The sequence below is a fragment of the Cebus imitator genome, unplaced genomic scaffold (genome assembly GCF_001604975.1).
Source record: "Cebus imitator isolate Cc_AM_T3 unplaced genomic scaffold, Cebus_imitator-1.0 Scaffold255, whole genome shotgun sequence".
NCBI classification, from domain to species: domain Eukaryota; kingdom Metazoa; phylum Chordata; class Mammalia; order Primates; family Cebidae; genus Cebus; species Cebus imitator.
Genome location: NW_016107570.1, coordinates 414,904 through 427,357, shown reverse-complemented (window position 1 = coordinate 427,357; position 12,454 = coordinate 414,904). Strand labels below are relative to the sequence as shown.

The following is a 12,454-nucleotide window of genomic DNA, read 5'->3' as shown; positions in this document are numbered from 1 at the left end:
GGAGTGCAGTGGCATGATCGAGACTCACTGAAGCCTCAATCTCCTGGGCTCAAGTGACTCTCCTGCGTCAGCACCACAGGCCTGTGCCACCATGCCTGGCTAATTTTTGTATTTTTTGTAGAAACAGGGTTTCATCATGTTGCCCAGGCTGGTTAAGCTCCTGAGCTCAAGCAGTCCACCCACCCTCAGCCTCCCAAAGTGCTGGAATTACAGGTTTGAGCCACCATGCCCAGCCCCGGGCTTTTGTTTATAAAAGATTAAGAACAGACACACTTTACCCTTTGTTTTCATCTGTGAAAACAAAGGGTAAAATGTGTCTGTTCTCAATCTTAACTCTGTGCAAATATATGTATTGTGCAAGCTAACATGTGTAGTATGATTTAACGGCGTAATCTTATAAAGTAGATAAATATCATGCCCTTCTCGGAGTATCCTATTTAATATGCAGTTTATGATTGATTGGGAAAGATTGCCATCTGTGCGTATCACTGTAAAATGCTAGTTTCTACAGTCTCATCTCCATAAATAATCAGTGCAAAGTAAATATCAAAACAGTGAATTTTGCAAATCATTATTTTGTTTACCCTAGAGAAGCTATTTGACCTGCAGGGAAATTTTCAATAGAGAAGTATCACTGGTATTGATTGGAAACAAGTTTCATAACCCTGTGATATTGATGATAATGGGTAAAACGTTTAATATTATAAAGAGGCAAAAATGTATGTAATCATCCAGTTCCAGTTACTCTCCCCTTAAACTCAAGGATAAGCCTCCGCTCGCTTTGAGTGGCAGAGCATCAAAACGGGTTCCAATGTGTGGCCAACAGCATGAACTATAATACACAGGGGAGAGTGGGCACAGGAATATAAACAGCAGTATAATTGTGACCTGAGGTCCCCAAGCTACACCCTGTGTCTGGAGACCTCAGGTCTGAAGGACTGTTTCTGCTCATTATATTCAGCTGGAGCCCCACCTAGGTTGTTGGGACCTCCATGTCTTCCGCACTTCCTAGTAGGAAATTGTTCTTTCTCCTCAGTGAGGAATATCTAAAAAAGAAATCAGCAGTCTCCACCCTCCCAGGATATTATCACACTGGAATTACGGAGTTGGGTGGAGACATAAAAGCAGCTGAAACTTAGAGCAATCTGGCTCCATCGTCTGTTATCTCATTGATTACCATTGATTCAGGTGATTTGACCCTCAGTTCTCTTCCTCTTTCGTCTCCCCCTTTAGGTTCTTCCCAAAGCCATGTGTTCAAGTAAAATGAATGACTCAGTTAAAGAGAATGACCTAGGTGGAAGATCCCCCTGGAAGATAAAAAGTAATAAAAGTGAAAAACAATAGCTGCTAAATAATGGGAATTTACTAGCTGCCAGGGAATGTGGTAAATGCTTTCCAAACATTTTCTCTTCTAATCCTTGTAATAGCCCTAGAGCTAGGTACTGTAATTATCTTTATCAGCAGTGAAAGCCTAGAAAACTACAGTAACTCGCCCTAGAGCCTGCAAGGAGGAAGTGGCTGAACCAAGATTTGAAATTTAATCCGTGTTTTCTAACTCCTAAATAAATGTCTTAACAGGAACATTTTTGGTAGGTCTGTATTTTCTATGTGCCATTGTTTTTAATATGTAGCAAAAAAGGCAGCTCTCAGCTGTTCCTGGCTTCAATGATGGCTCCCAGGGTTCCCTGCGGCATTCAGCAACATATTCCCTGTGAGAGGCCTTCATAGATGCTTCAGTATTGGGAGCTGCTTTTGATAGGGGTTTCTTAGCAGCTGCTCCACTGAGACCCTCATTGTCCCACTCCCTTTGGGCTTCATATTGGGGGTCAGTGCTGAGTGTAAGGTCCTGATGGCTATGCTAGATGAGGGGAGCTATTTATTCAGCATGGTAGCAGGACCCTGGCTCAGGAGAGGGCCCATATCATGGTCAAAAAATAAATTGAAAAAGATTTAAACTAGGGGAGCAGTGTCTAGCAAAAGGCTAGAAAAGATGAGAAATGACCTTCAGCAGACAAACAACTACAAAGTCAGTAGACACAAAACATGGGAGCAGTGGAGAACATGGATGAAAGGTAGATTGGAACTGGGTTACCATCCAGTGGTTCCACTGAAATGGAACAGTATGGAGAACTAGGAGTATTTGTTCATTGGTTAGTTTGTCTGATTTCTCTCTGTTTTTTGTAGGGGGCTGGTTCTATAGAAAGGGGTGGGTCTGTAGAGTAAATGGTCATGAATAGTGCTAGCCATACTTACACTTTAATGCTGCTGAATGCAGCAGGCCAGCCGGCCATTACTCTCACTGCCCCCTCATAGGGGACCATATACGGCTACATCATTCCTCCTCCAAAACTGCCTTCTGGCAAAGTTATCTCTTGTAAGATATGTGTGCATCCTTGAGTTGCTTTAAGGGAAGCAAACATGTGGAACAAGAAAACACCTCAATTCCATTTGCTAAGGCGTTTTGCAGACCCACTGACCCTTCCTTAATTCCAAATGAAATCTCAAACTCTATAAAGAAACCCACCAAATGGGTTACAGCAAAGACTTTTTTACAACCTACAGTTATGTCCAAAATTAGAAAAATCTGGGGATTTGGCAAATTCCAAAATGTTGGGTCATATGAAATTTTTTTTCTTTTTTTTCTTTTTTTTTGAGACAGAATCTCGCTCTGTCACCGAGGCTGCAGTGCAGTGACACAATAGTGGCTTACTGCAGCCTTGACTTCCTAAGTTCAGGTAATCCTCCTGCCTCAGGCTCCAGGGTAGCTGGTACTACAGGTGAGCACCACCATACCCAGCTAATTTTAAAACTTTTTGTAAAGATGGAGTTTTGACATGTTGCCCAGGCTAGCCTTAAACTCCTGGGCTCAAGTAATTCACCAGCCTTAGCTTCCTAAAGTGCTAGGATTACAGGTGTCAGCCACCACACCTGGCCCCATAGGAAAACTTAGTCTCAGAATTAGCCTTTGCATGCATCACCTGTAAGTTAACCAGAATGTTACTTTCAGAAGTTCCATACAGGTGAGGAAGCTAAAAGGTGTTCTAGTATTTTTTTAGTGATTAGTGGGAAACTTCATAATAGAGATGTAAACAGAGTCTATTCTCCCCAGCCTTCGAATCAGACAGCTTGAGTTTAAAACCTGCTTATGAGCTTGAACATACTATTTAACATAGAGTCACTTGTCTATGCCTCAGATTCCCCATGGTGAAATGGAAAATACAGTGCTTACTTCAAAGGGTTATTGTGAGGATTCAATGAGATAATGTATGCAAAGCACAGTGCCTGGAACATGGAAAGTGCTCCAGAAGTTTTGTTATTATTAACATTATTGTTGTCACCACCGTCATCCTTATACTTGGTTATTTTTAGTCTCCTCAATCCTTTAGTTAATTTTTCAAACTTCTGCTAAAGTTTTGCTTGGGCTCTGTCTAATTGGCTGTGAGTCAAAAGAGAATTCACCACATCCAATTGTTTTCTAAAGAATGTCTTTGGAAAATCACAACTGATCATTCTGATACCAGCATCTAAGGTTAGGGCTACCTTATCCTTCATCACTTTCTTGTTTTATTCATAATATCTTGATGTGGACTGTTGATAAAATTATGTTTCAAAAATAAGTAGCTTATTTGAAGGCATCTATAATTTCAGCCCAAACTGACTAATTAGGCTAATTTTCAGAAAGTTAAGTACGTAGGCTAATTCTCAGCTAACTTACTACCTACCAAGTAAAACTGTACTGCCTTTTAAAATCCACAACTCACCTCTCTCAAGGCAAATTTTCTAGTTCTAATATTTGAAGTATTTAACGAACAAGACTTTTAGGGGGTCCTCTCGTGGTTAACACATTTTTTGTTGTTGTTTTCTACCCTGTTTTGAGTTTTTTTTTGTTTTTTGTTTTTTTTGTTTTTTGAGACAGTCTTGCTCTGTCACTTACATTGGAGTGCAGTGACATAATCATAGTCACTGTAACCTCGAACTCCTGGGCTCAAGCGATCCCTCCATCTGTGCCTACCAAAGTGTTGGAATTACAGGCATGAGCTACTGTGCTCAGCCTTTCCTCTTTTCTACTTTTTATTTGTTGCAAAAGGAATATGTTTATTTTAACAAATACTAGTTTTCCCCATCCTACTGCCCTGAGATTTCAGTGTTAAAAGTTGATTTGAGTGTTTCCACATATGTCTTTACAACAAGCTTCTGCTGACACGCCTTGGACCAGCTTTCCGTAAACACATCCAGCCCGACCTATTAGGTTGAACTGTACAAAATTGCCATTTTTGTAGGTCCCGACTATTCTTTAATACCAAGCCTCAAATTGAGCCAGACACTACATGTCCTGTTTTATACACATGCCCTACTCATTCCTGCATGGGTTTGCCTTTGTGGGTTCACTTTTGCTGGATGGCCTCCACACCCAACCCCAGCTCTACTCTGCCTGGATTTCTTTTAACTCTCCTTCAAAGAGGAACATCCTTCAACTTCTTAAATTCCCTTTACACTCATTGTCTACATCACGTATTCTGCCTGCCTTTGCAATACAGCTTTGTGTTTTAGTATTTATATACTGTTTAATACAGATGTTACCTGTTTTGTTGCTTTTATTTTCTCTGGTTGCTTGATGTTCTATTGACATAACTAGACTTTAGTGCTTTCTAGAAAAGGACTATGTTTAGTATATCTGTACTTATTCAAGTGCTGATCCAAGGACATAGGACAAAATGTACAAGTGAATTCAATGAATATTTTCATAATGCAAAGTCTTTTTCTGTAAGGGCATTCACTAATACTGACATTTGCTAATACTTCAGACTAGAAAGTCTCAGTAATATTACTTTTTCTTGATAATTAATTTTGATTGTAAGAGCATTAAATATAATGGAAATCAATTATGCAAATGACCTCGGACTCTAGGTTCACTTCCCAAAACAAACTGTATTCTGAGAAAACTTGTGGTGCCGAAATTTAGAGTGAAACCCCAGACTATTAATGATGCTCATGTTACTTTACTCCAACATAGTAAGTACTCAGTGATTTGTCATGGAAATTCAATTTAGTCTTCTCAAGCTTCATTTTTTTAATGCAAAATCTAATAAAATATCAGTCACTATTTTTACATCTTCATTCTCAATGTCTGTAAAGCTAATACTGATATTAGATTAATGTTATCAAAATTGATAATTACTATACATTGTGAATCTTATTTTTTGGATGTCATTTAAAGGGTTGTCTTCCTGAGTCCTTAAGAAATAGATAATTTAGGCCTTAAAGGTTATTTAACCTTTTAGTAGAAAATAGTTTCCTTGTTTAAGAAAATGATCTCCATCTAGTGGACAAATTTTTATATGGCAAAATACAAAGAAAAGTATCTAAGCTCCTAGAATATCTTATATGAAGCACTTTCTGACCTACTAATAAATGTTTTGGTTTTAGTGGTAAAACCAAAACTTTTAACTCTTAAAAGTTTTAAGAGTTAAAAATATCTTAAATATCTAAGTGACTTAAGATATTTAGCAATATTTGTTCCAAGACTTATAGTGGAGTGTCTCTGTAAGTTAAGACTTAATTTAATTGGAAAAAATATAATTAAAGAAAAAATTACCGATTTTTACAAAGTTGGCATTTACTCAATTGAAATGAAAAAAACTAAACCAAAACCCACACTTCTGTATCTCTTACATTTCTGTTTGTGGACAGGAAGAAGAGGGTATTTTCTGTTTTTAATTTAGCAATAAGAATATCTTGATATTAAAGGGAAATAGACATAAACATGTTTTTTAATTTAAAATATATCTATTCATTTATATGGTATATATCACCCTCTACAAAAAAAAATGACATTTGTCTTTCAATCTGTCAAGCTTGGCTAAAAAATTCATGTATCTCTTTTCTATATCACATATTGACATGATATAGGATGTAAGATATAAATATCAATTTAATAGACTATTAAATAATTTTGGAAAATCTTGGATAAATGGTTAAAATTAGAGATTGACATTAAGTGTGGGCACAGGAATATTCTGTGTACACCAATGGGTTTAACAGAAGATGTGTTTGCACTGATTTCTGGTCAACTTGCTTTCTGTGAATCTTTAAGTACCGAGTTCCAAATCTTCCAGCTCCTGGAGAAGGGCTGTTTCTTTTTGAATTTTCTCCAACCGATTTTTTCTAGCTGTTTTCCAGTTGCTGCTTGTTCTTTCAGTTGTTCGATTGCTTTCAGTTTCCTCTTTAGGTTCTTGATTTTTTTTGTCTATCTCAGGATCCCCTGAAATTGACTGAGAGATAGTGCTTCGTGGTGTGCTCTGTGGGGCAGGAGTAGGTGCCAAATCTGGACTCTTGTCATCTTGCTTCCTGCTTTGCAGCTTTCTTAGCTTCATGCTTCCTTTGATTTTTAAGAGCTGTTTTTGATAATGGCTTATCATTTCCTAATTGTGGTTTCATATTCTGAGGTGGTTCCTCTTCATGCAGTTTGGAATTGGTGATTGGTTTATTTCTTAAAGCTGGAGGTCTATAAGCTGTTGTAACTTTAGGTTCCTCATTGGGTACTTCACTTGGAACTGCTTGGTAAGTTATTGTTTTTGCTGGAAATATTCCATCCAAAAATGGCTGCCAAGAAGCCTGCCATAATTCTGCATTTGATGGCACGTCATACTTGTGCAAGATAGCGCCAGTATAATGCCAAATTTTGTATCCATTATTAACCCGTAATCTGGGAGCACATGTGGCTGTTAAAATATGCTCACCATCCGGGCACCAAGCAAAATATGTAGAATTGGAAGTCACTGGTTTAGAAATAAGCTTGTAGTTTTTCACATCCCACACTTCCATTTGTCCTCTCAGATTTCCAAATCCAGCTAATACTAATATATGTCCATAAGTGCTATAGTAGGCTGCATTACGAGTACCAGTTCCAAAGTCAAATACAGGATCACATTTCAAGTTGAAAAGTGTCACTTTGGCAGGCATAAAACCATAAACAGCATAAAACTCAGTAGAACTAGAATTCCAAACTACATCATAAATGGGGCCATTTTTTGGTAATTGTACTACAGCACTTTCTCCATTTGTTGCGATGTAGTGCAGAGTGTGTTCTCCATAGTAGGAAGCTCCTGTCTTGTCAACATCTGTGCTAGCTATCACCAACACAGCAGTAGCTTTTTTATTCCACAGCATTGTAACCTTATCAGCCTTAAAGAAACTTTTATTAGCTAAAGCTGCATGAGGTCCAGCAAAGTTGGGGTACTGATATAATCTTAACAAATGAAGGTGCACCTTTACTTCCTGGAACATAGACAGCCACCTTGTATGGTTGTGGTCCAGGTGATAATACAAAATCATTAATTTTTTGCAAATGCAATTTATTTGTAATTGTGTTAAAATTGTTGTTTTCAAAGAAGTGAACTTCATTGCTAACATAGTGGGCACAAAGAGTTTCATCTTCTGACCAGGATGGACACCAATTTTGCATTTTTTTCTGGATGAAAGATTTCAAACATGTCCCAGTTTTCACATCATATAGTTGTAGGTTGGGTATCCCAGCTGTGCCATCTTTAGAAGTGGTATAAGGCTGCCACGTTGCCGGGACAGTGTTTTTTGGCGAGAATTCAAGGCAAACTGCCTTTGGGAGGTCGAAGGAGTGGAGTAGTCCCTTGTTAGTGACATTGATAATATTTACTTTTTCTCCATTGCCCCAGGCAAACGAGGTTCCATCCTTACTAAACGTATAGGCTTTGCAATTATTCCCAGATTCCCTTGGAAACACTGTGCTTTCTGTAAAATGTGGTGATCCATTCACCATGTACAGTCCTTCTGATCCCCGGACTGTCAAGAGCGGCCTGGATGTCGCCATATTGTCCAGGAAAGAGAAACCCATCCACTGCGGTGAGAGTTCACGAGGGCGGCACCCAGCCCCTACACGTCTCCTCAAGCATGGAGACAGCGAGTTGGGACATAAACATTTTTATAGGTATTCACATTCCTAGGTCCTCCTTATGCTGATAAGCTGCCATGGCTATTTTCTTAGAAGAGAAATCTACTTTGCCAAACTCCCATTATTCAGAAGTTTTTAACGTCTACCAGTTGTATACTAAACACCTTCAAAAACCTTCTTAAGTACTATTCTCCATGAAAACTTCTCAGATATCCCAGCCTGAGTTAATCATTCGTCCTTTATTTTTGTATCTTAATGCACTCATAGTAGGTGCTTAATAAATGCCCTTTTAAGCATATCCATGGAGAGTTTGCTGAAGGTCCCTAATGTATGTCTATTGAATAATTAAGAGACCACCCTCCCTTTCCAGCCTTCCTGGGAATTGCCAAGGTCCCATGTACACACGTGCCTATCCTATTCTGATGAAACAGATGTCCCTTGTTTGGATGACACATATATTTGTGTTTGCATAATTATGCAGTAGAGCTAGAAGGACTTTAGGAACAATCGATGATTCAATACAGTTAGCTCAGTGACTGGTCAATTAAATTTTCTAGGACCTGGTATCCTTGTCTGTAAAGTGTGTCTGTTCAACTGGGTAATCTCTCATTGTCCTTCCTGAACCAAAAAATGCATCTACAAAGTGACACAATTCTAAGAAAATTTTAAGTGGGAAAAACATATTTACAATTGGTTAAGCGTGATGATGAGTTTTTCCTCTTCTGTTTACTTGATGGGTTGTTTTGGAGCCACTGTTATTTGATTGTAGATTCAAAAGTGACCTGTGAAACATCTTCCAATCTTACGGTCATAACTCTATTTATTAATAACTGCAATAAAGAAAATAAATGAATGTTTTAAAATTAGCTAGTTAATAGTTTGGATAAAGATTCTAATGGGGAAAATGTTAATGGCAGCAACACTTGAATTCACATGTTTATTAATTCAACAATTTTTTCTTTAAAATGACACACCAGGCCTGGCACGGTGGCTCACGCCTATAATCCCAGCACTTTGGGAGGCCGAGGCAGGTGGATCACGAGGTCAAGAGATCGAGACCATCCTGGTCAACATGGTGAAACACTGTCTCTACTAAAAATACAAAAATTAGCTGGGCATGGTGGCACATGCCTGTGGTCCCAGCTCCTCAGGAGGCTGAGGCAGGAGAATTGCTTGAACCCAGGAAGCGGAGGTTGCAGTGAGCCAGGATCGCGCCACTGCACTCCAGCCTGGGTAACAAGAGTGAAACTCTGTCCCAAAAAAAAAAAAAAAACCACACACCTGCTGGGCTATCACCCTTCTCACCTAAGAACACATGAAAGGTGACTATTTTAATACTGGTTGATGTTTCACTAGAAAGGTTCTTTGTGGAAAGTTTATCTAGATTATAAGGACTATGACGTTAAGAACTGTGTGTGTAGTTATTTTTTTCCCAGCTCTGAAATATGTATTGCTGAGCACAGTGTCTTTTATTCATTTAATCATTTACTCAAGCCACTTGTGCACGGTTTTCAAAGTGCCAAGAATACTCAGAGTCTCCATTCGTAGAGAGCTCACAGTCTAGGAATGGAGACTGGATGCAAAACATTTTCAATTCATTATAAATTCGGTCATTAGGGAGTGAGAAAGTGCCTTGGGAGCATAGAGAAGAGGGCCTTTCATAAAGCTCGGCTGTACCAGGGGAGCCTTTAAGGTGCAGGCTAAGTCTCAAGGATAAGTGACAATTAGGCCGGGAAAAGGGAGGGTTGAGTAATTAGGAGGGCGGGAGGTTAGATGGTGATAGCCTGTGACAAGGAGATCGTGCTTCAATATGAGTTGAGTTTGAAGTACCCAGTAGATGAGGGCTGCAAATTGAGGCTGGAAAGGCAACTAATTGTAATTGAGAGCAGATGGTTAGACTGGCAGTCTAGAAAATACATTTTGACGTCATCCTGAGGGCAATAATAAGTTACTAAAAAGCTTTAAACTGAAGAATGACAGTAGAAAATGGATTCAAGACACTAAAATAAGGGCTGTTATAATAATATAGGTGAAATTTGATGGAGACCTGAATTCAAAATATTGCTAGTAGGGAGGGAAGGAAGTGAGTACAGTAGAAATTAATGCTCAGATAAATGTAGTAAGGTGGGACTGTGGAGAGAGAAGCCCAGGCTTGGGAGAACAGTATTAGGCACAACATGGGCATTTGTTGAATCGAATTCAAATATTTAATGAATTGCTGTGTATTTGTTATTTTCCAAAAGGAATTTTGTACTTAGAAGATTATTTTTTGCAGAATATTTCCCTTTTAACTGAAGTTGAGTTTGGAAAAACCTCTATCTTGTATCTGGTCAATTAACAAGAGTCTCCAGGAAAATAAGAATGTGAAGTCAATGTGTTTTTCTTTTATGTATTTCATATAATCATATTTTAATGGCAGGAATTAGGTATAAATTTGATTCCTGCTAATTCCACTGTCAATTCCTCAGCTGAAGGTAAATGCTTTGTGAAAATATCAACATGCATTTGAATGTTCACAGCAACATAATTCCTTCTCCTTCCTTTACAGTTTTGATGTGGACAATGGCACATCTGCGGGACGGAGTCCCTTGGATCCCATGACCAGCCCAGGATCTGGGCTAATTCTCCAAGCAAATTTTGTCCACAGTCAACGCCGGGAGTCCTTCCTGTATCGATCCGACAGCGATTATGACCTCTCTCCAAAGTCTATGTCCCGAAACTCCTCCATTGCTAGTGATATGTAAGTACAAGGGTAGGCAAAGAGAAGAGGGAGCTCCTACAGAAAACCAAGTACATTTATATCTAGAGTTGATGATTGAATAAAACTAATGACTTTTGTTCAACTGAATCACTCTTTCAATATAGAAAGAATATGAATAAAGTCATGCAAACTAGAAATGAATGGTAGATTTAACTTGAGTGTCACTCTTGATTCACACACACGCACACGTACACACACACCCACACACACTCATACACACACACACACACACACACACACACACATGTTTATTTTCCCAGAAAACACACTTTCTGGGAAAACTGAGAATTTTTAATGAAAACTAATACTTAATCATTAGCTCCTGTTTATGTAGAAACTGAGTTTTAGCTACCCAGCTACATGGATATTTTCTAATATTTTGAAAAGCTTTCAACTCAGTTTGAAAATTCCTTTGATAAGACTGTATAGCATTTTGAATATATTCCAATTGATGTATGTACAGATGTTAGCACTGGTTTGCCAGATTGTTTAAGAAATCTTTGTGGGTTTTTGCCAAAATTAAACCAATTTTTAAATAAGGATCATTAGAGGCAAGCACAGAAACCATTAGACAGACTTGAATATCATTTAAGGCATAGTACAGCTTGGAAAATAATGAAAACTGACAAGCAGGTTTGCAGATCATATACTGTACCATCACTTGCTCATTTTCTCAATGCATTTCATTCTCGTTGTAGCGTTCATGTTTTTATACATAGGTCTTTACTCTTACTCAATACTTGCACTATCACCTGTGGCACCTCTGCCTCTGCATAGAATTGATCTTCATTTTTCTCTCTTGGTTTATACATTTGTCCAATAACATTTACCATGTTTTTATGACACCCATCTCAAAAACTCATAACAGGATGCAATTTATCTTATAATAATTAGACTGTATGGGACCCCTGTCTGTCTAGTATTATTCTTGCTCTTCTAACAGAGCATCAGGGTATTGCAATAGGTCTACATGGGGTTCTAGAAATGAAATTATATTTTACTCATTTTTACAAACTATAGTTGCTGTTTTATTAGCAGTTGTATTATTTATGTCTATCCTTCTTCATCCCTAAACCACTTTCTATTCCTAGTGGCCCTATTTCTATGTTATTTTTATTTCACTTTCTTAGATTTGAAATTCAAGACATTTATTCATTCACACATAATGAGAATGCTTCTTGAGCAAATACTATGTATTTAAAGCTCTCAATCTGTGGAGTGATGAGGCCTGGCATGTGTTAGACCATTGCAATAAAATACCAGGGATACCATCCTTGAGGCATTTACAAAGCACTGCAGGAACATAGAGAAGAGATGGAGAGTTTTCCACCCAAGGGAAAGGTGCAGAAAACACTGGGCTAAGGAAACAGCACTTGGTAAATATGAGGCATGGAAAATTACAGCTGAACTAAGGAATGACAGTCTGTGTGATGTGAATAGCGAAACCTGGCAAGAGAGAAGAAAGATTCAAATACAGCCTATGGGACTGGAGAGCCACAGAGGTTTTTAGCTGGGTTTGGCATGATCATATTCTGACTCTATTGTTGAATGATTGTGTAGCGAAGTGACTACAGGGAAGTATTTCATGTCAAAATTCACAGAAGTAAGGCAGGATAAATATGATGAAGAGCTAGGTCAAGGGAGTGATGGCAGTGGAGCAAAGAGTTGGTTCAGATACAAGAGGCTTTGAGAGAGAGAGAGAGAGAAAGAGTGAGTGTGTGTGTGTGTGTGTGTGTGTGTGTGTGTGTGTGTGTGTGTGTGATGTA

At 38.4% G+C, this 12,454-nt stretch overlaps 2 protein-coding genes across 10 annotated transcripts in view; one reads left to right on the top strand and one right to left on the bottom strand.

Moving 5' to 3' along the window:
• The window catches only part of PDE4D (phosphodiesterase 4D), a 1,550,946-nt gene that overhangs the window by 1,294,472 nt on the left and 244,020 nt on the right, over positions 1-12,454 (top strand). For 8 of the 9 annotated variants that reach the window (XM_017499191.2, XM_037728085.1, XM_017499194.2 and 5 more), the window contains one exon: positions 10,476-10,667. In XM_017499191.2, the coding sequence (XP_017354680.1) occupies positions 10,476-10,667 (192 nt within the window). Of the gene's footprint in view, positions 1-10,475; positions 10,668-12,454 lie in introns of those variants that run through there. The other variant, XM_017499200.2, reaches the window with a different exon arrangement.
• Positions 5,177-7,939, bottom strand: LOC108283073 (eukaryotic translation initiation factor 2A-like). The gene is given in 5 exon segments (XM_037728088.1): positions 5,177-6,166; positions 6,169-6,244; positions 6,246-6,339; positions 6,341-7,251; positions 7,253-7,939. Coding segments are annotated over 5 exon segments (1,776 nt in total). The 5' UTR covers positions 7,871-7,939; the 3' UTR covers positions 5,177-6,089.